The sequence below is a fragment of the Scyliorhinus canicula genome, chromosome 1 (genome assembly GCF_902713615.1).
Source record: "Scyliorhinus canicula chromosome 1, sScyCan1.1, whole genome shotgun sequence".
In the NCBI taxonomy this organism is placed as follows: domain Eukaryota; kingdom Metazoa; phylum Chordata; class Chondrichthyes; order Carcharhiniformes; family Scyliorhinidae; genus Scyliorhinus; species Scyliorhinus canicula.
Window position 1 is genome coordinate 294,291,535 of NC_052146.1, and position 24,903 is coordinate 294,316,437.

Sequence of the window (24,903 nt, forward strand, 5' to 3'; positions counted from 1 at the left end):
GCCCCAGCCAGCCACTATGCTGCCCCAGCCAGCCACTATGCTGCCCCAGCCAGCCACTATGCTGCCCCAGCCAGCCACTATGCTGCCCCAGCCAGCCACTATGCTGCCCCAGCCAGCCACTATGCTGCTCCAGCCAGCCACCATGCTGCCCCAGCCAGCCACTATGCTGCCCCAGCCAGCCACTATGCTGCTCCAGCCAGCCACCATGCTGCCCCAGCCTGCCACTATGCTGCCCCAGCCAGCCACCATGCTGCTTCAGCCAGCCACTATGCTGCCCCAGCCAGCCACTATGCTGCCCCAGCCTGCCACTATGCTGCCCCAGCCACTATGCTGCTCCAGCCAGCCACTATGCTGCCCCAGCCTGCCATTTCTGGGGCCAGAATCAGCACCCGCGGCAGCACTGCCCGGCCCGCAACGCGACCTGCAGCCGAAAAGGGCATTACGCAAGAGTGTGCCTCGCTAAAAGGGCCCCCCACAAGCCGCCCCCCAACCCTGCGCGCAGAGTTCCCGCCGGCTGCGAGCAGGTATGGACGGCGCCGGTGGGACTCTGCCGTGGCCGCTCGGCCCATCAAGGCCGGAGAATTGGCGGCCCGGCCGCGGACAGCTGCCCACGACCGGCGCCGCGACGAACGCACCGCCGCAAATGGCGCCAATTCTCCACTCCTTGTAGAATCGCGTGCCGGCGTCGGGAATGCGTGGTTGCGGCAATTCTTTGTGTCGGCGCGGGGCTCGGAGAATCCCGCCCCAGGTCTCACTGCCGTACAGGATTATGGTGGAGAAAACTGCTCTGTGCAGTAGAATTTTTGTTGACTTGTGGAGGCTATTGAATATTTGTAGGCTGCGTATTGACTGACAAGGGAGTCAAAGGATATTGAGGGTAGGCAGGAAAGTAAAGTTGAAGCTACTATCAGATCAACCTTGATCATATCAAATGGTGGAGCAGGCCCGAGGGGCCGAGTGGCCTACTGCTCCTAATTCGCATGTTCATAAGTCTTTGTTGTCAAACACTCATTATTATGGTTTATAGAAGGCTGATCCAGTGTTCAATCTCCTCGTCACTGGTGGCCGTTTGCGAGAGGCGGCTCTCAAAGTCTGAGAAGTGCTCAACCCATTCTTCAACATAATGTGCCACGTGGATAGGTCGGTTTGAGCCCAGTGGGTATGAATGCACAAGGCTGACTGAAGCTGGGAAATGGCAAGGCTCCCCTGCCGAAGGAAGGGGGTGCAGCCCCGGGTTCACAAGGGAGTGGCTGGCTGAGGCAGTGTAGTCTGGCAGCAACCGACAGAGAGGTTGCGGGTGCAAGATACCGAGCGTAAAAATATTCTGACATCCTTCGTGTTCAACGCAAGAATTAACTCACCAAAAGAAAAAACCGAGTTGATGAATGCCAGATCCCCAGCTAACGTGGAATTAGAAACTGTGCTACTGACTCATGACAGTAATATCTCCAATTAAGGAAAAGTGAAATGCAAGTTACTCGGTGGGGTGATCTGACCTTGGTGAGTTATTCTTTTGTTCTCTCGAAGCCGATTCATCAGGAGGTAAGCGTCAGTTTTTAACAAGAAAAGAATGTGCATTTACGTAAGAACAGAAGAAATAGAAGTATGAGTAGGAGTAGGCCACCAGGCCTGCCCCGCCATTCAATGGGATCATGGCTAATCTATGTCGGCCTCAACTCCTTTCCAGTGGCATTTATCCACAGCCCTCTATTCCTAGATCGATCAAATATTTATCCACCTCCACTTTAAATACTGCTAATGATCCAGCCTCCATCACCCTCCAGAGCAGAGAATTCCAGAGATTCATCACCCTCTGCGAGAAGACATTTCTACGCACCTCAGTTTTAAATGACCGGCTCTTTATCTTGGGAGCTCTGTCCCCTTCTTTGTGACTTTCTCACTGGAGAAAACATCTCACCGTCTACCCTCAGTATCCACCTCAGGATCTTATATGTTTGATTAAGGTGACCCCTCACTCTTCTGAATGCCAAGGATTACAGACGTTGACTGCTTACTCTTTCTTGATTGACCAACCCTCTCCTTTGGACTACCTCCAATGTTACTATAGCCTTTTTTAGGTAAGGGGGCCAAAATTGTGCGCAGTATTCCAGGTGAGGCCTCACCAACACCCTGTGTAATTGCAACAAAACTTCTCTATTTTTAAACACCATCCCCTTTGCAAGAAAGGCCAAGAGGCAACAAGGTAGCATTGTGGATAGTACAATCGCGTCACAGCTCCAGGGTCGCAGGTTCGATTCCGGCTTGGGTCACTGTCTGTGTGGAGTCTGCACGTTCTCCCCGTGTGTGCGTGGGTTTCCTCCGGGTGCTCCGGTTTCCTCCCACAGTCCGAAGATGTGCGGGTTAGGTGGATTGGCCATGATAAATTGCCCTTAGTGTCCAAAATTGCCCTTAATGTTGGGTGGGGTTGCTGGGTTATGGGGATAGGGTGGAGTTGTTGATCTTGGGTAGGGTGCTCTTTCCAAGAGCCGGTGCAGACTCGATGGGCTGAATGGCCTCCTTCTGCACTGAAAATTCTATGAAATGCCGTTTGCCTTGTTGGACCTGCCTGCTAGCTTTTTGTGATTCATGCACTGGAACACCTAGATCCCTCTGCACTTCACTCCTAGAACATAGAACATAGAACACTACAGCGCAGTACGGGCCCTTCGGCCCTCGATGTTGCGCCGACCTGTGAAACCATCTGAAGCCTATCTCACCTACACTATTCCATTTTCATCCATATGTCTATCCAGTGACCACTTAAATGCCCTTAAAGTTGGCGAGTCTACTACTGTTGCAGGCAGGGCGTTCCACACCCCTACTACTCTCTGAGTAAAGAAACTGCCTCTGACATCTGTCCTATATCTCTCACCCCTCAATTTAAAGCTATGTCCCCTCGTGTTGGTCATCACCATCCGAGGAAAAAGACTCTCACTGTCCATCCTATCTAACCCTCTGACTATCTATATGTCTCTATTAAGTCACCTCTCAGCCTTCTCCTCTCTAACGAAAACAACCTCAATTCCCTGAGCCTTTCCTCGTAAGACCTTCCCTCCATACCAGGCAACATCCTAGTAAATCTCCTCTGAACCCTTTCCAAAGCTTCCACATCCTTCCTATAATGTGGTGACCAGAACTGCACGCAGTACTCCAGGTGTGGCCGCACCAGAGTTATGTACAGCTGCAGCATGACCCTGTGGTTCCGAAACTCAATCCCCCTGCTTATAAAGGCTAGCACACCATATGCCTTCTTAACAGCCCTATTAACCTGGGTGGCAACTTTCAAGGATTTATATACCTGGATGCCGAGATCTCTCTGTTCATCTACACTACCAAGAATCTTGCCATTAGCCCAGTACTCTGCATTCCTGTTACTCCTTCCAAAGTGAACCACCTCACACTTTTCCGCATTAAACTCCATCTGCCACCTCTCAGCCCAGCTCTGCAGCTTATCTATGTCCCTCTGTATCCTATAACATCCTTCAGCACTATCCACAACTCCACCGACCTTCGTGTCATCTGCAAATTTACTAACCCATCCTTCTACACCCTCTTCCAGGTCATTTATAAAAATGACAAACAGCAGTGGCCCCAAAACAGATCCTTGCGGTACACCACTAGTAACTGAACTCCAGGATGAACATTTGCCATCAACCACCACCCTCTGTCTTCTTTCAGCTAGCCAATTACTGATCCAAACCGCTAAATCACCTTCAATTCCATACTTCCTTATTTTCTGCAATAGCCTACCGTGGGGAACCTTATCAAACGCCTTACTGAAATCCATATACACCACATCAACAGCTTTACCCTGATCCACCTGTTTGGTCACCTTCTCAAAAACTCAATAAGGTTTGTGAGACATGACCTACCCTTCACAAAACCGTGTTGAGTATCGCTAATCAACTTGTTCTTTTCAAGATGATTATAAACCCTATCTCTTATAACCTTTTCCAACATTTTACCCACAACCGAAGTAAGGCTCACAGGTCTATAATTACCAGGGTTGTCTCTACTCCCCTTCTTGAACAAGGGGACAACATTTGCTATCCTCCAGTCTTCCGGCACTATTCCTGTCGACAAAGACGACATAAATATCAAGGACAAAGGCTCTTCAATCTCCTCCCTGGCTTCCCAGAGAATCCTAGGATAAATCCCATCTGGCCCAGGGGACTTATCTATTTTGACATTTTCTAAAATTGCTAACACCTCCTCCTTTTGAACCTCAACTCTCCATTTAGTTAATAATCTGCCTTTTGATTCCTCCTACCAAAGTGCATGACCTCACACTTCCCCACATTAGCATGGGCAGCACGGTAGCATAGTGGTTAGCACAATTGTTTCACAGCTCCAGGGTCCCAGGTTCGATTCCTGGCTTGGGTCGCTGTCTGTGCGGAGTCTGCACGTTCTCCCCATGTGTGCGTGGGTTTCCTCAAGGTGCTCCGGTTTCCTCCCACAGTCCAAAGATGTGCAAATTAGGTGGATTGGCCATGATAAATTGCCCTTAGTGTCCAAAATTGCCCTGAGTGTTGGGTGGGGTTAAAGGGTTATGGGGATGGGGTGGAGGTATGGCTTGCGTTGGATGCTCTTTCCAAGAGCCGGTGCAGACTCGATGGGCCGAATGGCCTCCTTCTGCACTGTGAATTCTATGATTGTATGATTCTATGATTAAACTCCATTTGCCAGATTTTCGCCCAGTCACCCAATCGATCTATATCCCATTGCAGAATCACAGTACCCTCATCGCAACATGCCCTTCCATCCTATCATCGGCGAATTTGGAAACCTTACGTTCTGTTACCTCCTTCAGATCATTAATGTAAATGGCGAACAATTGTGGGCCAAGAACTGATCCCTGCGGTACTCCACCGGTTAGATCTTCCACTCTGGAAAGGACACATTTGTTCCAACTCTCAGTTTTCTATGTGACAACCAGTTTGCAATCCATGCTAACACACTTCCCTTAATTCCATGGGCTTTTACTTTATTCACCAGCCTCTTATGCGACACCTCGTCAAATGCCTTTTGGAAAACTAAATCCGGTACATCTACAGGTTCTCCTTTATCTACTCTCCCTGTTACATCCTCAAAGAATTTGAAAACATTTGTCAAGCAAGATTTATCCTTCATGAAACCATGGGCGGGATTCTCTGGCCACACCCGCTCGGCGACCAGAAATTCCTGCCCGATGTCAATGGACCTTTACGCGGTCGCCCATGGAGATCTAGCAGCAAGTGGGGTAGAAGAATCCAGCCCCATGTCAACTAGGTTTGATTATATTCAGCCTTCTTAAATGATTTGCTATTGACTCCAGCGTCCTACAAGAATAGATGTTAATCTAACTGGCCTATCGTTTCCTGCCTTCTGCCTTTCTCCCTGTTTAAAGAGAGTCACATTGGCTGTTTTCCAATCTTCTGGTACCCTCCCGGAATTCAGCGAGTTATGAAAATTTTCAACCAATGGGTCCACTATCTCTGCAGGCACTTCCATTAAAACCCGAGAGTGCAGTTCATCGGGTCCTGGCGACTTGTCTGCCTTTCGCCCCTTGAGTTTCTCTAACACTCTCTCCCTTGTGATTGGGATTTTTGTAAGCTCTACCATGTTATTTTGAATTCAGCTCTTCTGATATCTTAGGGATATTTGCAATGTCTTTTACGGTGAAGACTGATTATGACGTATATCTGCCACTTCTTTGTTTGCTGTTATTAATTCACCAGCCTCGTTCAGTAGAGACCCCACAAAGCCTCCCACTTCCAATTTATATATCCATAGACTCTCTTTCTGTTTGTCTTTATACTTCATGCAAGTTTTCCCTCAAAATTCATTTTCTCCCTTATGAGCTTTTTAGTCTTTTGCTGCTGGATCCTAAAACCTCCCAGTCCTCTGGTCTACCACTATCCCTTGTCACTTTATATATCCCAATTTCCAGTTTAACATTATCCTTGACCTCCTTTGTTAACCATGGATTTTGCCTCTTTCCCGTGGAATCCCTCTTTTTGATTGGGATAAACTCCCGCTGAGGATTATTGTCCAACTGTTTGAATATCTGCCACTGCTCATCTACTGTACCTTAGCTTGTTTACCCAGTTCACCTTCGACAACTCTTCCCTCATACCAGTATAATTGCCCTTATTTAAGTTGAATTCACTGGTTATGGACCTATGGCGTTCAGCCTCAAACTGTATCTGGAATTCTATTATATTGTGGACACTACCCACTAAGGGATCCTTAACCAGAAGATCACTTATTAACCCTTCTTCGTTACACAAAACCAAATCTAAAATAGCCCATTCCAGCGTAGGGCCTACAACGTACTGCTGTAAAAAGCAATCCCTGATGCACTCCACAAATTATTCTTTGATGCTACCCTTGCCGTTTTGGTTTGTCCAATCAATATGCAATTAAAATTTCCCATGATAATTACAGTTCCTTTCAAACATGCCCTTAATATTTCCCCATTTATGCTCTGACCTCTGGAGAGGTCACATTTTGGGGGTCTATGGACTACTCCCACCCTTGTCTTCCTTCCCCTGCTCATCATGATTTCAACCCAAACCGATTCTACATCACTATCCACTGCCTTTATATCATGACTCAGCACTGCGCTGAAACCTTCCTTAATTAACAACGCTACCCCACCTCCTTTCCCCTTTGCCCCGTTCTTTTGGAATGTTGAGCACTCAGTCCTGGTCACCCTGCAACCACTGTAATAGCTAATATTTCTGTAATAGCTAATATATCATACTCACATGTTGCAATCTGTGCAATCAACAGATCTATCTTGTTGCAAATGCTTCGCTAATTCAGATAAAGGACATTTAGCTTTGATTTTTTACAGTTGTTTACAACTCTGGATTTGCTCGGTTTTACATATTTTTTCAAAAATAAATTTAGAGTACCCAATTATTATTTTATTTCCAATTAAGGGGCAATTTAGAGTGGCCAATCCACCTAACCTGCACATCTTTGGGTTGTGGGGGTGAGACCCACGCAGACACGGGGAGAATGTGCAAACTCCACACGGGCAGTGACCCAGGGCCGGGATTCGAACCCGGGTCCTCAGCGCCCCAGTCCCAGTGCTAACCACTGCACCACGTGCCGCCCTCTGTTTTACATATTTTTGCTTACGTTTCCTGTCCTGCCCTGTCACATTATGACAGTCAAGTTCCCCCTCACTATCCTGTGCCACTGCTCCCTCATATTCCCCTGATTTTTTTAAACCTTCCATTCTTGGAACCGTCCCCTCTCCCAGTTAGGGCTCTTGTGCGAGGCCTTGATGCGATATAATGTTTATATGATCGTTCCCTGCCTGTTGTTTTCTGTTGACACTCAGACTGATCACTAAATCTGCACTCCCACCTTTAACTTTGACTTCCTAATTTTCCAAGCAACTGAACCCTGTAAATCATGGCTCAGTGGATACCACTCTCACCCACGAGTCAGAAGGTTGTGGGTTTTAGAACCATGCCACAGATTTGAACACAAATATCTTGGCTGGCACTCCCAGTGCGGTATGAGAGGTGTCCCCTTTCAGGTGAGAAGTTGGAGCCAATTGTCTCCACCCACCCTCTCAGGTGAATGTAAAAGATCCAACTGCATCATTCTCAACAAAACGACATGGCCTATATTTACCCCTCCATTTGTGTCATTAAACAGATCACTCGGTCATTGTCACATTGCTGTGGGAGCTTGCTGTCTGCAAAGTGGCTAAGGTGTTTCCTACATTACAACAATGGCTAGAGTACGGGGCGGCACGTGGCACAGTGGTTAGAAATGCAGCCTATGGCGCTGAGGACCCGGGTTCGAATCACGGCCCTGGGTCACTGTCCGTGTGGAGTTTGCACATTCTCCCCGTGTCTGCGTGGGTTTCGCCCCCACAACCCAAAGGTGTGCAGGTTAGGTGGATTAGCCATGCCAAATTGCCCCTTAATTGGAGAAAAAAATAATTGGGTACTCTAAATTTAAAAAAAACAACGACTAGAGTTTAAGAGCAGGGAGGCTATGCAGGAATCCGTATAAAATGTTGGTTAGGCCGCAGCTAGAGTATTGTGTGCAGTTCTCGAAAATGGGATTACAATAATTAGGTGCTTGTTTTTGACCAGCACATTTACGATGGGCCGAAGGGCCTTTTCTGTTCTGTAGACCTCTACGACTATTTCCTTGATTGTAAAGTGCTGTGGGATGTCCTCCAGATGTGAAGGTGCTATAAAAATGCAAGTCTTTCATTTCTATAGGACTTTTCAAATCCTCATGATGTTCTATTGGTTTTCAAAAGTGATGAATTACTTTTTGAAACGTAATTACTATTGTTATGTTGGTAAATATGGCAGTTCTTTGTACAAAGGTCTCAGTGACAGCAATTTGCTACAGTTAATCTGTTTTTTGCAGTAATGATAAAGGGATGTTAGTCAGAACATCAGTAGAGACTTTACACCTCAGAGACCGTGTGATTTTGTCTTTTACATATGCCTGAGAGAGCCATTTGAACCTTAGATTAACATCGCCTTTGAATGGTAGTTTCTCTTAAACACTCTGTCAGTACCACACTGAGGTCTCAGTCTGTACTCTGCGCTCACAGCCTAATGGGCTCACAGCCTAATGGGCCTTAAACTGACAATCCCTGAGTAGAGGTGAGTGTACTCACTGTTTGAAAACTATGATCATGGGCGCGATCTAATGGCCTCGTCGCGCCCGCTCGGAGATGTCACAAGGTCGTTAGCGCTCGGAACACCTCGCAAGATCTAACGAGATCTCGCAAGACGTCTGTGGTGAATGTGATTCACACGGGATTATAATCTGTATATATATGTGTTTATATTGTGAGTGCAGTTGCACTACCTGACCACCAGGGGGAGTAGCTCTGGGAATACTCGAGAGTTGTACTGGGCTTCTCCCTTGGCTCCGCCCAGGACTCCTCCCCAGGGAGCTGCTGTATAAAGATCAGTGCCACAGGGTCAGCCGGCCAGTTCACCGAAAGTTCAACGGCTAACAGGCTGGCTCTGTTGTAAGTATATTAAAACCGCTATTCTAATCCTACAAGAACGTGTCCGTAGAATTGTTGGTTCCAACAACGTTACAATCTGGATCTTGCCCTCGCTGGGCGAAATACGGATTTACATATTTAAGTGAGCCGTTTAAATATGTCGGCACCTGATTCTCCCGAGGCCCGGGAACGAATGGTCGCAGCTGGGTGACCTCGGTGCCGCTTAGCTGTGGTCCACACGAATGTTGACCTTGGGCGGTCTCTCAGGCCATTGGAGGCCCCCGGGTGATCGGGTCCGAGGCCGGGGTGGTACCCCGACACTCCTGCTGGCACCTGGGCCTCTTGGCACTACCACCAGGATATTGCCTGGCTGGCAGGGGCACTGTCAGGTGGCCAGGTGCCAAGATGCCCAGGTTGCCCATGCCAGGGACTGGGCCCGGGCGGTGTCCTGCCCTTATGAGGTGGGACGAGAGGGGGCTCGAGGACCCCCGAAGAGGTAAGTTGGGGCAGTGGGGGTTCCGGAGCCCACAGCGGAGAAGCAGAGGGGGGGGGCTCGAAAGATTGGCGCGGCATTTAAAAATTGCGCCCCCCGCGAGTCATCTCCCAACACTGATGAATGAGGGAAGAGCGACCTCGGCGCGGCGTTCCCAACTGAGGGCAGAAAAAACGGCAGAGTCCCGTTAGATAGAGGGGTCGTCCGCAACACGGCAGGTGCCGAGAAACACCCCACAATATGCACCCAAAACGGAACTCTGAAAAGCCCCTAGTCGCCACATTCCGCGCCTGCTCGGGTACACACAGAGAGAAATCACAATGTCCAAATTACCTAACAGCTTGTCTTTCAGGACCTGTGGGAGGAAACCGAATCAAACACGGGGAGAACGTGCAGACTCAGCACAGACAGTGACCCAGGCCAGGAATCAAACCTGGGACCCTGGCGCTGTGAAGCAACAATGCTAACCACTGTGCTACCATGCTTACTCTAATAAGATTAAAATGATTGCAAATGAGTTGTGATTGTTTTCTCGCCCTTTCTGGGTGAGATCCTGATCACCCCAGCTGGAGTGGGCCGGGAGAACGGGAAACCGGTCTGCATCCGACACAATTAATGATCACCCACAATGCTGTGGGTGGGCCCCCACAACCCACTTGATTTTAGTCTTTACAAAGTTAGAAGACAGCAATATTGGGATGTAAAACCAGGTCGCTCCCTCTCCCGCGAGATTCCCGTCTGGCCTGTTCAATGAAAATGATCCTTCTTGGGAAAGTAAAATCACATCGGCAGCATATCGGCATCTTCTATTTCCCTATTAATGGAACCATTCTGTTAAGAATTCTTAAACGAGGACAAACCTGAAAACTCAAGACACTGAGCAAGGATCTTACTGAGCGATGATCACTGAGCACGCAGTGATATCCGCTTCTCAGTGTGAGTGACGTTAGGACCTGGGATTTCTGCAATGCACCAACTTGTGGCTCTGAGCAACAGTGTTTTTGTTTTCAGAATTGAGCAACTCTGTGATTTTACTTGCTCCACCATTGGAGACCGTGCCTGCAATTTCCCGAGGCTTAAAGTTCTGGAATACCCTCCCTACAGGTCTCCACCTCACTATCTCACTTTCCTCTTTTAAGACACTCATTTACAATCTACCCTTTGGCCAAGTTTTTGGTCATCTACGTCAAATTTTAGAGCGTTCGAATGATGCATCTTGGGATATTTTGTTACATTAATGGGACTATATAAATACAAGTGTAGTTATCTATATCGATATAAATTTTTATTTGTGGTTGAATAAACTAATGTTTTATCCGTTCACAGGGTGTGGGTTTCATTGGCTAGGCCAGCATTTGTTGCCCATCCCAATTTGCCCTTGAGAAGGTGGTGGTGAGCTGCCTTCGTGAGCCGCTGCCGTCCCTGTGGTGTAGGTACAGCCATAGTGCTGTTAGTGAGGGAATTCCAGGATTTTGACCCAGCGACAGCGAAGGAATGGCGATGTATTTTCAAGTCAGGGCGGGGTGTGGCTTGGAGGGGAACTTGCAGCTGGTGGTGTTCCCGGGTATCTGCTGCTCTAGGTGGTAGGGTTAACAGGTTTGGAAGGTGCTGTTGAAAGAGTTAGCACAGTGCCTGTAGATGGTACACACTTGAGATACCCTCAATTACGACACAGGAGAGAAGATAGGTAATTCAAAGGCTTTAATCATCTGAGAACTGAACAGCAGCCGAGAAGTGTGCTCATCACATGCTGCTGAGTGAGCCTCATCTTATATACCATTTCCTGGGGGCGGAGCCAAAGGCGGAGTCCCCCAGGGTTCCAAGCCCGGTCTTAAAGGGCCAATGCATTAAAGGTAAGGTACCATTACAGCAGCTACTGATACCATTCATCACAACACTGTTGACACTGTGTGCCGGTGGTGGAGGGACTGGATGTTGAAGATGCTGGACGCGATGCCAATCAAGCAGGGGCTGCTTTGTCCTGGATGGTGTCAAGCTTCTTCAGTGTTGTGGGAGTCGCACTGGCCTAGATAAATGGAGCGTATTCCATCATGTGCCTTGTAGATGGTGAGCAGGCTTTAGGAAGTCAGGCAGTGAGTTACTCTTTGCAGAATTCCCAGCTCTCTGACCTGCTCTCGTATTTATATGGTTGGTCAATGGTAATGCCCTGGATGTTGAAAGTGGGCATTCGGCACTGGTAATGAAAGGGCAGCGGGTTTGATTCGCTCCTGTTGGGGACTTGTACGGCACGAATGTTACCATTGAAGAATAAGACCCTACTTTAAAGCTGAGCCTCTTGAGGGATGTTTTAAATAGCTATGCTGGGTTTCCCTTTAACCAGCTGTCAGTGTACAGCACTCCACAATTGAGAGGAAATAACAAAGAACGCAGTTATGTCAGTCTTTTATGTCTTTTGATTTTTGACAGAGCTTTAATCCCATTTCAGTGATCTTCCCACTTCAATCAACTAACTTGCCTTTTAATCTGAGGAATACTCCAACTCCTTTACAACTGCCACACTGTTCCCAACCAAAGCAGCCATGGGGCGGCGCACTTTATGGACTGATTAACCCTGACTTCAGTACCACGGGGCAAAATGAGTTTAAATAGCAGCGGCCACAAAATTCCATAACAGGCTATCCGAGCAGAGCGGAGGTTTCTGGAGGGACTTCAGAAATATGGATTTTCTAAACAGTTGACTTGAATCATTGAGTCCTTCAGTAGCGTTGTTTTGCGTACTTAAACAGGATGGACCCGGTAGGTGTAAGTGGTAAGTTAGGACCAAATAGGTTAGGCTACGAACCAAGTGATGGGAAAGGGGATTAGGACTGACGGTTGCATGATGGCTGGCGACGACACGATGGGCTGAAGGGCCTCTTTCTGTGCTGTAAAACTCTATGACTTAATTCCTGTATTTGTTCTCATAGGTACATGGATTATGGTAGAATAATGGAGTGTAGATTAATTTGTTCTTAAGGGCAGCACGGTCGCATTGTAGATAGCACAATTGCTTAACAGCTCCAGGGTCCCAGGTTCGATTCCGGCTTGGGTCACTATCTGTGGGGAGTCTGCACGTTCTCCCCGTGTCTGCGTGGGTTTCCTCCGGGTGCTCCGGTTTCCTCCCACAGTCCAAAGATGTGCAGGTTAGGTGAATTGGCCATGATAAATTGCCCTTAGTGTCCAAAATTGCCCTTAGTGTTGGGTGGGGTTACTGGGTTATGGGGATAGGGTGGAGGTGTTGACCTCGGGTAGGGTGCTCTTTCCAAGAGCCGGTGCAGACTTGATGGGCCGAATGGCCTCCTTCTGCACTGTAAATTTTATGATAATCTATGATTAATCTAGGACAAAGGTTCGGCACAACATCGTGAGCCGAAGGGCCTGTTCTGTGCTGTATTTTTCTATGTTCTATGTTGTGCAATGCCATTGTACTGTTTAGGTTTCTGCTCAAGGTACCTGGATAAGAGTAAAAGAGAATAGTCAATTCGAAGAGACAGCAATGCTGGTGGTGTAGTGATACTGTCATTGGACTTGTAATGCAGCGGCCTAGACTGATGCTCTGGGGACATGGGTTCTATTCCCACCATGGCACTTGGTGGGATTTAATTTCAGTTAATAAATCAAGAATTGTAAAGTTTGTCTTGACCATGAAGCTAGCAATAGTGTCATACAGTACAGAAGAGGCCCTTGGCCCACCGAGTCTGCACCCACAAAATGTACACTAATCCTCTGGTGTGGCTAGTGGATGGATCCATGGACTAGGAGTGGGGCAAGAAGAAAAGGGCTGCTGGAGGAGGAGAGTATTGTGGTGCACCACGGACAAGATGGCGGCAGGCTCTGCCCACCCAATGGTCAACGGAGCAGCTAATCGAGTTCCTCAATGGGAAGTTCGGCCAGGAGAGGAAGGAGGCCCTGGAACACCTGGCCAAGGTGGTGGAACCGATTAAGTCCGGGATCGAGAGAGCGCAGCAGAGGCTGGAATCCCAGGGCCGGGGGATCCAGAAATGAATGAGGACGTTGAACTTTGGATGGGTTTGTCCATGTGTGTTTTTTAAAATTCTTTAAAAAGTCTTTGATGGCAGGTTTCCTGGAGGGCAGGTTTTTCATGGGGGAACATTGAGGGTGAGTGTACCTTTTGTTGCTCTTTAGGAGGGCGTGGGTAAGCAGGGCAGAAGGTCAGTGATAGGAGATATTGCAAATAACATGTGTAGACCACAAGTCAGAGAAAGTGTTAATGGCAGCGTGAAGGGCTATAGAAGGTGCTGATAATGGCATAAAGGTAAAATAGCAGAATGTGTTAAAGGGGAACAAAGCTCAGTGCCTGTCAGATTTACCCAGTCTGACTGTACCCAGTGTCTATCAGGATAACCCAGTCTGACTGTACCCAGTGTCTATCAGGATAACCCAGTCTGACTGTACCCAGTGTCTATCAGGATAACCCAGTCTGACTGTACCCAATGTCTGTCAGGATAACCCAGTCTGACTGTACCCAGTGTTTATCAGGATAACCCAGTCTGACTGTACCCAGTGACTGTCAGGATAACCCAGTCTGACTGTACCCAATGTCTGTCAAGATAACCCAGTCTGACTGTATCCAGTGTCTATCAGGATAACCCAGTCTGACTGTACCCAGTGTCTATCAGGATAACCCAGTCTGACTGTACCCAGTGTCTATCAGGATAACCCAGTCTGACTGTACCCAATGTCTGTCAAGATAACCCAGTCTGACTGTACCCAGTGTCTATCAGGATAACCCAGTCTGACTGTACCCAGTGTCTATCAGATTTACCCAATCTGACTGTACCCAGTGTCTACCTGGTTTACCCAGTCTGACTGTACCCAGTGTCTATCAGATTTACCCAATCTGACTGTACCCAGTGTCTACCCGGTTTACCCAGTCTGACTGTACCCAGTGTCTACCCGGTTTACCCAGTCTGACTGTACCCAGTGTCTATCAGGATAACAAAGTCTGACTGTACCCCATGTCTATCCGGTTTACCCAGGCCGACTGTACCCAGTGACTATCAGGTTTACCCAGTCTGACTGTACTCAGTGCCTATCAGGATAACCCAGTCTGACTGTACCCAGTGTCTATCCGCTTTACCAAGTCTGACTGTCCCCAGTGTCTATCAGGATAACCCAGTTTGACTGTACCCAGTGTCCATCCGGTTTACTCAGTCTGTCTGTACCCAGAATCTATCAGGATAAGCCAGTCTGACTGTACCCAATGTCTATCCGGTTTACCAAGTCTGACTGTACCCAGTGTCTGTCCGGTTTACCCATTCTGACTGTACCCAGAATCTATCAGGATAAGCCAGTCTGACTGTACCCAGTGTCTATCTGGTTTGGCAAGTCTGACTGTATCCAGTGTCTATCTGGTTTGCCAAGTCTGACTGTACCCAGTGTCTATCAGGATAAGCCAGTCTGACTACCCAGGGCCTATCAGGATAACCCAGTCTGACTGTACCTAGGGCCTATCAGGATAGCCACTGACTGTACCCAGGGCCTATTAGATTTACCCAACCTGACTGTCCCCAGGGCCTTTCAAGTTTACATGGTCTGACTGTACCCAGTGTCTATCAAGATAACCCAGTCTGACTGTACACATTGTCTATCAGTCTACCCATTCTGACTATACCCAGGGACTATCCGGTTTAACCAATGTGGCGGTACCCAGTGTCTATCCGGTTTACCCATTCTGACTGTACCCAATGTCTATCCGGTTTACCCAGTCTGACTGTACCCAGTGCCTATCCTGTTCACCCAGCCTGACTGTACCCAGTGTCTATCCTGTTTACCCAGTCTGACTGTACCCAGTGCCTATCCTGTTTATCCAGTCTGACTGTACCCAGTGTCTATCCGGTTTACCCAGTCTGACTGTACCCAGTGCCTATCCGGTTTACCCAATCTGACTGTACCCAGTGCTTATCCTGTTTATCCAGTCTGACTGTACCCAGTGCCTATCCTGTTCACCCAGTCTGACTGTACCCAGTGCTTATCCTGTTTATCCAGTCTGACTGTACCCAGTGCCTATCCTGTCTATCCAGTCTGACTGTACCCAGTGCCTATCCTGGTTATCCAGTCTGACTGTACCCAGTGCTTATCCTGTTTATCCAGTCTGACTGTACCCAGTGCCTATCCTGTCTATCCAGTCTGACTGTACCCAGTGCCTATCCTGGTTATCCAGTCTGACTGTACCCAGTGCCTATCCTGTTTATCCAGTCTGACTGTACCCAGTGCCTATCCTGTTTACCCAGTCTGACTGTACCCAGTGCCTATCCTGTTTACCCAGTCTGACTGTATCCAGTGCCTATCCGGTTTACCCAGTCTGACTGTACCCAGTGCCTATCCGGTTTACCCAGTCTGACTATACCCAGTGCCTATCCGGTTTTCCCAGTCTGACTGTACCCAGTGCCTATCCGGTTTTCCCAGTCTGACTGTACCCAGTGCCTATCCGGTTTTCCCAGTCTGACTGTACCCGATGCCTATCATGATTACACAGTCTGAATGTACCCAGGGCCTATCCAGTTTACCCAGTCTGGCTGTTCCCAGGGCCCATTCTGTTTCCCCATTCTGACTGTACCTAGTGCCTATCTGGTTTACTAGTCTGACTGTACCCACAGTTCTTCATCCCATTGATCAGCCAAGTCAATTTCAACTGGACATTTGCCAAACTGACTGTGACTCATTGCATGGATCAGGCATCTGAATTTGAAGACAGTATTCAGGAGAGCTCTGACTAGCACTCTGTATCACTGCAGCAGTACACAGTGCAGTAATATTTTACTGGATGTTCCAAAACCTCCGTCATTCTGCATGAGCTTCCATACTGGAATAATTGAAGTGTTCTGCAAGGGGAGGTTTTGATCTTTCTCTTCTGTCAATAAGCCACTATTCCTGCAGCTGGGCAACATTAAATGTCTTGACTGTTTCCATTCACTTGCCATTGCTAACTTTAAAAGGGAACTTTGAAAGGGAACATCCACTTGTCATCAGTGGTGAGCGGCTAATTCCCCTCGAAAACACGCCTCTCATGGGAAAATAGGCAAACACGCCAATCCTGACACGCACTCACAGATTATCAGAGATAGATTTTGTTTTCACGAGTGTTACGACCCCCTGGGCTAGTGTGCGGTCAATTGTAGCCCCACTTGACCCCGAGTCGCAACACAATTGAAATTAACAAGTAATTCTGAGAAAATACCCAAAGTCTCTGGTCTTTGCTGCCCCATAATGACAGTCACCAGGTTTGTAAATTTAAACACAATAAGCTTTTATTAATAACAATACCTACAAGTAAATAGGCAGAAAATACAACTGGTTAACTGTTATCTAATTCCTAACCCCCCCCCCCCCTCCCCTCTTTAACTCGCCCCACCCTCACACACACAAGACAGACAAACACCGAGGGGAAGAAGGGTGTGAAGAAAAAATTAAAAGGATGAAAGTCTCTGGGCCGGATTCTCCGTTTCTGAGTCTAAGTGTTGACGTCAACGGAGAATCTGTGGACTTTCACGTCAGAAAAATCGGTGCCACACTTGCACCGATTCTGCTACCGGTGAGGGGCTAGCACCGCCGCCACGTGGAATGTCATTGGAACACGTGAAAAATGATGCGGGACTCGCTGGATCCGTGATGGGCACCCGCAGAGCTGACAATCTGCAGCCTCCCTTAAACTAGACACATCCCGCACACGCACTGATAAGGGCCGAAAAGATGGGATAGGTTGTGCTGGAGCGCTCATCCAGCTGATGGGGCGGCTGGGGCCAGAGGGCACGCAGGGCAGTGCCCCGGGGGGGGGGGGGGGGGGGGAGGGGGTCACCTATACGACCCAGGGCGCCAGGTTTAAAGCGGGCTGTCAGCAGCATACGCAGCCACATGGCTGCCTTGACGGCTGCGGTAATAGTGTTGCGCACCCATCCACCCCGACCCCATAGCCCACCTCCTGGCCACCCCTCACTATTCCCCCCAGCCCTGGCAGAAGCCCCCTGGCCAGCGGTGCTGGACACTGTCTGTACACCCTCTCTCTCAGCAGCCACCACGCCAGGTTCATGATTTGTGACAGCACACGTGAACCGCGCCATTGGGAACTCGGCCCATCAGAGGCGGAGAATCATAGGTGGGCCAACTGATGATATGCGAGCGATGTTTCAACTACGCCTGGCGTGTGTCTTATTGACGCTGTTTTTGAGGAGGCGGAGCATCGCGATTCAGCGTCAAACCAGCGCCTGCCGCGATTTCAGAGTCGGAGCTATTCTCCGCCCAATCACACGCCCCGATTTCAGCGTCGGTGCTATTCTCCGCCCAATCACACGCCCCGATTTCAGCGTCGGAGCTATTCTCCGCCCAATCACACGCCCCGATTTCAGCGTCGGAGCTATTCTCCGCCCAATCACACGCCCCGATTTCAGCGTCGGATCTATTCTCCGCCCAATCACACGCCCCGATTTCAGCGTTGGTGCTATTCTCCGCCCAATCACACGCCCCGATTTCAGGGTCGGAGCTATTCTCCGCCCAATCACATGCCCCGATTTCAGCATCGGTGCTATTCTCCGCCCAATCACATGCCCCGATTTCAGCGTCGGTGCTATTCTCCGCCCAATCACACGCCCCGATTTCAGAGTCGGAGCTATTCTCCGCCCAATCACACGCCCCGATTTCAGCGTCGGTGCTATTCTCCGCCCAATCACACGCCCCGATTTCAGCGTCGGTGCTATTCTCCGCCCAATCACACGCCCCGATTTCAGCGTCGGTGCTATTCTCCGCCCAATCACACGCCCCGATTTCAGCGTCGGTGCTATTCTCCGCCCAATCACATGCCCCGATTTCAGCATCGGTGCTATTCTCCGCCCAATCACACGCCCCGATTTCGGCATCGGCTAAAGGAGAATCCCTCCCTCTGTTTCAGATGGAAATATTCCCCAAACCTTTCATCAATCTCGGCCTACAGTTGGAGGTTTTTGCTCTCTGTGTGTAATGGTTTTCACTTGTAGATTCATCAAGATCTCAAAACCTCACTGCAGGTTCAGACAACAGCAGGTAGGCAACATTTCTGGAGAAAGACATCGAGAAAGGGAGCAACTCAATCTGCTTCTCCCAGCATCCTGGACCCCACCGTCCCTTCCTGGGTTCTCTGAAAACCAGCCCACGCGGGTAGGACCCAATCACTGCCTGTTGTCGGGCGGAATAGGGCCTTTGGCCAATTCATTGGCCACCAGCCAACCAATCAAACCAAATCCCTCCGATCCGGTTTCCTCCCACAGTCCAGAGATGTGCAGGTTAGGTGGATTGGCCATGATAAATTGCCCTTAGTGTCCAAAATTGCCCTTAGTGTTGAGTGGGGTTACTGGGTTATGGGGATAGTGTTGACCTTGGGTAGGGTGCTCTTTCCAAGAGCCGGTGCAGACTCGATGGGCTGAATGGCCTCCTTCTGCACTGTAAATTCTATGAAATCTCTCGGGTGTCACAAAGTCTGAGTTCTGCTGTTCTAAAAGTAAATCTCCAATAACACAGTGCACTAATTTGCAACTTTTGAGTTCCTCACTTCCCCTGCTTGATGCAAAGGTATATGTCCATTAAATATCCATGTATCACAATGATAACCACAAAGTAAAATAAATGGGAAATAAGGGAATCAACAGGAAGGGCCCTTGTACATGGCAGTCACCTATGGAGCGAAGGGGATTTGTTTGATCGGTTTGCAAAGTATTTACCTCCGTGCTGTTCACACCTTCCCAGCTGAGGGAGCACGCTGTCAGTGGAGGTGCTGATGGATCCCAGACAGCAGACTGACAGGGAATATATTTCCCAACCCAAGCGGATGGTCCATTTCCCAAGGTGGCTTTGAGATTTATTGACTGCTCCTTCCTCCCCCCTCCCACCTTTTTCACTGATTTCGCCTGTTCCCCTCCAAAACAAGGGTGTCGCATTCTTTCGTCCTCTGTCACCATCCCAGGATGGTTGGAAGATTACATATGGCCAGTGCTTCTGCAATTTCCACTCTTGCTTCCCTCTGTATCCTTGGATGCATCCCGTTTGGTCCTGGTGAATTATGGAGAGAGCCAGTTTTTCCAAAATTTCCTCTTTCTCAATGACTATCCCATCCCATGTCTCAACTACCTCAACTGAAAATTCCGGTTGATAGGATCATTTTTGTTTGAAATTCTCTTCCCAAGAGAGCACTGGAGGCTGGGTCATTGAATATATCCAAAGATAAGTTGGGCAGATATTTGGGGGGGGGGGGGGGGGGGGGTTTATTGGGGGGTGAGGGGGGACGGAGGATGGAGGAAATGGAATTGAGGCCACAGTTATGATCTTCTTGACTGGCAAGCTCGGTTTGATGGACCAAACGGCCCATTCCTCCTAGTTCAGGTGATCTTACGATCTTATGATGCACTTTTGTTGAGACAGGTATTAAGGATTACAAAGCCAAGGTGGATAAATGGAAAAACATTTCAGCCATGATCTCATTAGATGGCAGGCCAACGAGGGGCCGAGTGGCCTATTTCTGTTTCCATATTCCTACTGTTCATTTTTTTTTTGTGTTGTGGAGATAAATGTTCTTTGCATTTCTGGTTATTGCTGTAAGATTGCCATTGTTTTAAATTTGTTTTGTTTGTAATTTAAGTTGGGGGAGAAGGATGAGAAAATATAAGCAGCTAATGTACTAAAAAGCATCAAGGGACCAGTGAGTGTATGAAAGGAAGACGTAGGGAGGGCCAGAAACTCCAATCGCAGGCGCCAAAGAATGTAGCCACAGCATTGGTAGCCATAGACCTGCTCTGCTATGGATTAAACCTCATTGGCATCGAATCACATACGGGTAACATGCATTCAGAGGTCTTGTAGCGTATGGGGTAGGGCCCCTACCTCTGGACCGGAAACTCTGAGACGAACAGCAGGACTTTTTTGGCCATGGAAGGAGTGTTCATGGTGCGGTTCAACGGGTTGATAATCAGCTCCGGAATACATCCCCCGTGATTTCCCAAAGGGAAAAACGTGCGGGTGTGAAGATGCACCTAAAACATGTGAAAAAAAGTGGGGGAAACACACAAAACCATCCAGGCAAATCAGCTTTTACGTTGGACGAACTTGTAGAGGCTGAAGAGCATGGTTTTCCAGATACCGATACATAAATACAACCTCACAATTATATCAGGCCTATCACAGCCACAGGACATCCCGAAGCTCCTTATACAGCCAATGAAGTACTTCTTGAAGTGTGTCACTGTTCTAATGTCAGAAATGTGGTAGCCACTTTGCAGTACGGCCCCCCAAGCAGCAATGTGATAAAAGATCGGATTTTTATTATTATTATTATTTCCGTTTCTGGTAATGTTGGTTAAGTGACAAAAATTGCACAGACACAAAGGAAAGCTGTCCGACTCTTTTTTATTTTAATAAATTTAGAGTACCCAATTAATTTTTTCTAATTAAGGGGCAATTTAGCATGGCCAATCCACCTATCCGGCACATCTTTGGGTTGTGGGGGCGAAACCCACGCAAACACGGGGAGAATGTGCAAACTCCACACGGACAGTGACCCAGAGCCGGGATTGAACCTGGGATCTCGGTGCCGTGAGGCTGCAGTGCTAACCCACTGCGCCACCGTGCTGCCCTATCCTACTCTTCTTTTGACGAGTGGCATATCCCATGCCCTGTTTTAGACACCCGCCCTTGTCAGTCATCTGGAGTGGTATTTGAACCCATGGACTTAGGGGCGGCACGTTAGCACAGTGGTTAGCACTGTTGCTTCACAGCTCCAGGGTCCTGGGTTCGATTCCCGGCTTGGGTCAGTCTGCGGAGTCTGCACATTCTCCCCATGTGTAAGCCTCCTTGTGACAATAAAGATTATTATTCTGATTCAGAGCCAACCCTTTGAGTTATGAATGTTCCTGATCCCAAGACAGAAGGGCAGGTGATAGCCATTAATGAAAGGAAGATCAGAACAACAGGAAATACAACGCAAGCCTCTCTCCCCCACCCCGCAAGGTCCTACCTGATTTGCCACAGCCATATGACCTCTGCCACAAAGCACTGACTGGAAGCAACCATGTTACATTCAGAGTACAATAAACATTGTACTCTTTTAGCTCATTACAGAACTTGTGCAAATGTTCCCTGCAGATATCCAGATATTATGAATCAACTTGAGAGTATCTGTTCTTTCAATCCTGGCATTATTCTGGCTTAACTACCAGTAACCCCTGTGGTGCTCACCTGGAGATTCCTAGGGAGCCACCATGGAAGGGAACGACAACCTAGAATAGATACAGGGGCCGACTCCACCTCCCCCTATCTTGTGATTTGGGTGCTCATGCGTTAGCCAGCCTGCAGATCATACTACACGTGACGTTTACCAGAGGTTGTCCAGCTTTCTCTTGCTAAAATTGGCCTGTACCTTGGATCTACTTTCAGGTTGTACTACGCTGGCCCTCATCCTGTGAGAGGAGTGCAGCTCATGAGAGTGGGCAAGCTGCAACATCACCAGGGAATGCTGGAGCAAGCATCGGACACACTAAAGCAGGTCAGTGAGTCCGCGAGTCCGATACCACTCCTCCACCTTGCACACCCGTGTTGCTTGAGGAAAGTTCTCTGGTTCAAAGCATACCCTCTGTCCTTTTCACATTATAAAATCCTACAGCACAGCAGGAGGCCATTCGGCCCCTTGTGACAGCTCTTTGAAAGAACTCTGCAGTGTCGTCCCACTGCCCAATAGTTTCCCTGGATCACTGCATATTAATTCTTTTCAAGTTCATGTCAAATTGTCATTTGACAGTTCCTCTACAATCTGATCCCACACCCTTACTGTGGGTTATAGATTCTAATAACCCTGTGGGAAAGAGTTCTTCCTCATTCTCACTCTACTTCTTTCATTATCTTTTTCCAATATATTCCTTTTTCCAATATAAACTCTATTCCAATATAACCCCTTTTCCAATAATCCATTGTCCAATAGAACCCCTTTTCCAATATAATCCCTTTTCCAATATAACTCCGTTTCCAATATAACCACTTTTCCAATATAACCCCTTTTCCAATAATCCATTGTCCAATAGAACCCCTTTTCCAATATAACCCCGTTTCCAACCTAAACCCTTTTCCAATATAATCCCTTTTCCAATATAATCCCTTTTCCAATAATCCCTTTTCCAATATAACCCCGTTTCCAACCTAAACCTTTTTCCAATATAACCCCTTTTCCAACATAAACCCTTTTCCAATATAATCCCTTTTCCAATATAATCCCTTTTCTAATATAACCCCTTTTCCAATAATCCCTTTTCCAATAATCCCTTTTCCAACATAAACCCTTTTCCAATATAATCCCTTTTCCAATATAATCCCTTTTCCAATAATCCCTTTCCCAATATAACCCCGTTTCCAACCTAAACCCTTTTCCAATATAATCCCTTTTCCAATATAACCCCTTTCCCAATATTTTTTTTTTTTATTTTTTATTTTTTTATAAATTTAGAGTACCCAATTATTTTTTCCAATTAAGGGGCAATTTAGCGTGGCCAATCCACCTACTTTCACATTTTTGGGTTGTGGGGGCAAAACCCACGCAGACACGGGGAGAATGTGCAAACTCCACACGGACAGTGACCCAGGGCCGGGATCGAACCTGGGACCTCAGCGCCGTGAGGCGGTTGGGCTAACCACTAGGCCGCCGTGCTGCCCCCCTTTTCCAATATAACCCCTTTTCTAACATAAACCCTTTTCTAACATAAACCCTTTTCCAATATAATCCCTTTTCCAATATAACCCCTTTTCCAATAATCCCTTTTCCAATAATCCATTGTCCAATATAATCCCTTTTCCAATATAATCCCTTTTCCAATAATCCCTTTTCCAATATAATCCCTTTTCCAATAATCCCTTTTCCAATATAACCCCTTTTCTAATAATCCATTGTCCAATATAATCCCTTTTCCAATATAATCCCTTTTCCAATATAATCCCTTTTCCAAAAAATCACTTTTCCAATAACCCCTTTTCCAATATAATCCCTTTTCCAATATAATCCCTTTTCCAATATAACCCCTTTTCCAATAATCCATTGTCCAATATAATCCCTTTTCCAATATAATCCCTTTTCCAATAAGAACATAAGAACATAAGAACATAAGAACTAGGAGCAGGAGTAGGCCATCTGGCCCCTCGAGCCTGCTCCGCCATTCAATGAGATCATGGCTGATCTTTTGTGGACTCAGCTCCACTTTCCGGCCCGAACACCATAACCCTTAATCCCTTTATTCTTCAAAAAACTATCTATCTTTACCTTAAAAACATGTAATGAAGGAGCCTCAACTGCTTCACTGGGCAAGGAATTCCATAGATTCACAACCCTTTGGGTGAAGAAGTTCCTCCTAAACTCAGTTCTAAATCTACTTCCCCTTATTTTGAGGCTATGCCCCCTAGTTCTGCTGTCACCCGCCAGTGGAAACAACCTGCCCGCATCTATCCTATCTATTCCCTTCATAATTTTAAATGTTTCTATAAGATCCCCCCTCATCCTTCTAAATTCCAACGAGTACAGTCCCAGTCTACTCAACCTCTCCTCATAATCCAACCCCTTCAGCTCTGGGATTAACCTAGTGAATCTCCTCTGCACACCCTCCAGCGCCAGTACGTCCTTTCTCAAGTAAGGAGACCAAAACTGAACACAATACTCCAGGTGTGGCCGCACTAACACCTTATACAATTGCAACATAACCTCCCTAGTCTTAAACTCCATCCCTCTAGCAATGAAGGACAAAATTCCATTTGCCTTCTTAATCACCTGTTGCACTTGTAAACCAACCTTCTGTGACTCATGCACTAGCACACCCAAGTCTCTCTGAACAGCGGCATGCTTTAATATTTTATCGTTTAAATAATAATCCCGTTTGCTGTTATTCCTACCAAAATGGATAACCTCACATTTGTCAACATTGTATTCCATCTGCCAGACCCGAGCTCATTCACTTAACCTATCCAAATCCCTCTGCAGACTTCCAGTATCCTCTGCACTTTTCGCTTTACCACTCATCTTAGTGTCATCTGCAAACTTGGACACATTGCCCTTGGTCCCCAACTCCAAATCATCAATGTAAATTGTGAACAATTGTGGGCCCAACACGGATCCCTGAGGGACACCACTAGCTACTGATTGCCAACCAGAGAAACACCCATTTATCCCAACTCTTTGCTTTCTATTAATTAACCAATCCTCTATCCATGCTACTACTTTACCCTTAATGCCATGCATCTTTATCTTATGCAGCAACCTTTTGTGTGGCACCTTGTCAAAGGCTTTCTGGAAATCCAGATATACCACATCCATCGGCTCCCCGTTATCTACTGCACTGGTAATGTCCTCAAAAAATTCCACTAAATTAGTTAGGCATGACCTGCCCTTTACGAACCCATGCTGCGTCTGCCCAAT

At 47.6% G+C, this 24,903-nt stretch overlaps 1 protein-coding gene across 3 annotated transcripts in view; it reads left to right on the forward strand.

Annotated features, from left to right (window-relative positions):
• The window catches only part of smyd3 (SET and MYND domain containing 3), an 894,585-nt gene that overhangs the window by 861,715 nt on the left and 7,967 nt on the right, over positions 1 to 24,903 (forward strand). For all 3 annotated transcript variants that reach the window (XM_038815506.1, XM_038815488.1, XM_038815496.1), the window contains one exon: positions 21,891 to 21,999. In XM_038815506.1, coding sequence (XP_038671434.1) covers positions 21,891 to 21,999 — 109 coding nt within the window. The remainder of the gene's footprint in view (positions 1 to 21,890; positions 22,000 to 24,903) is intronic.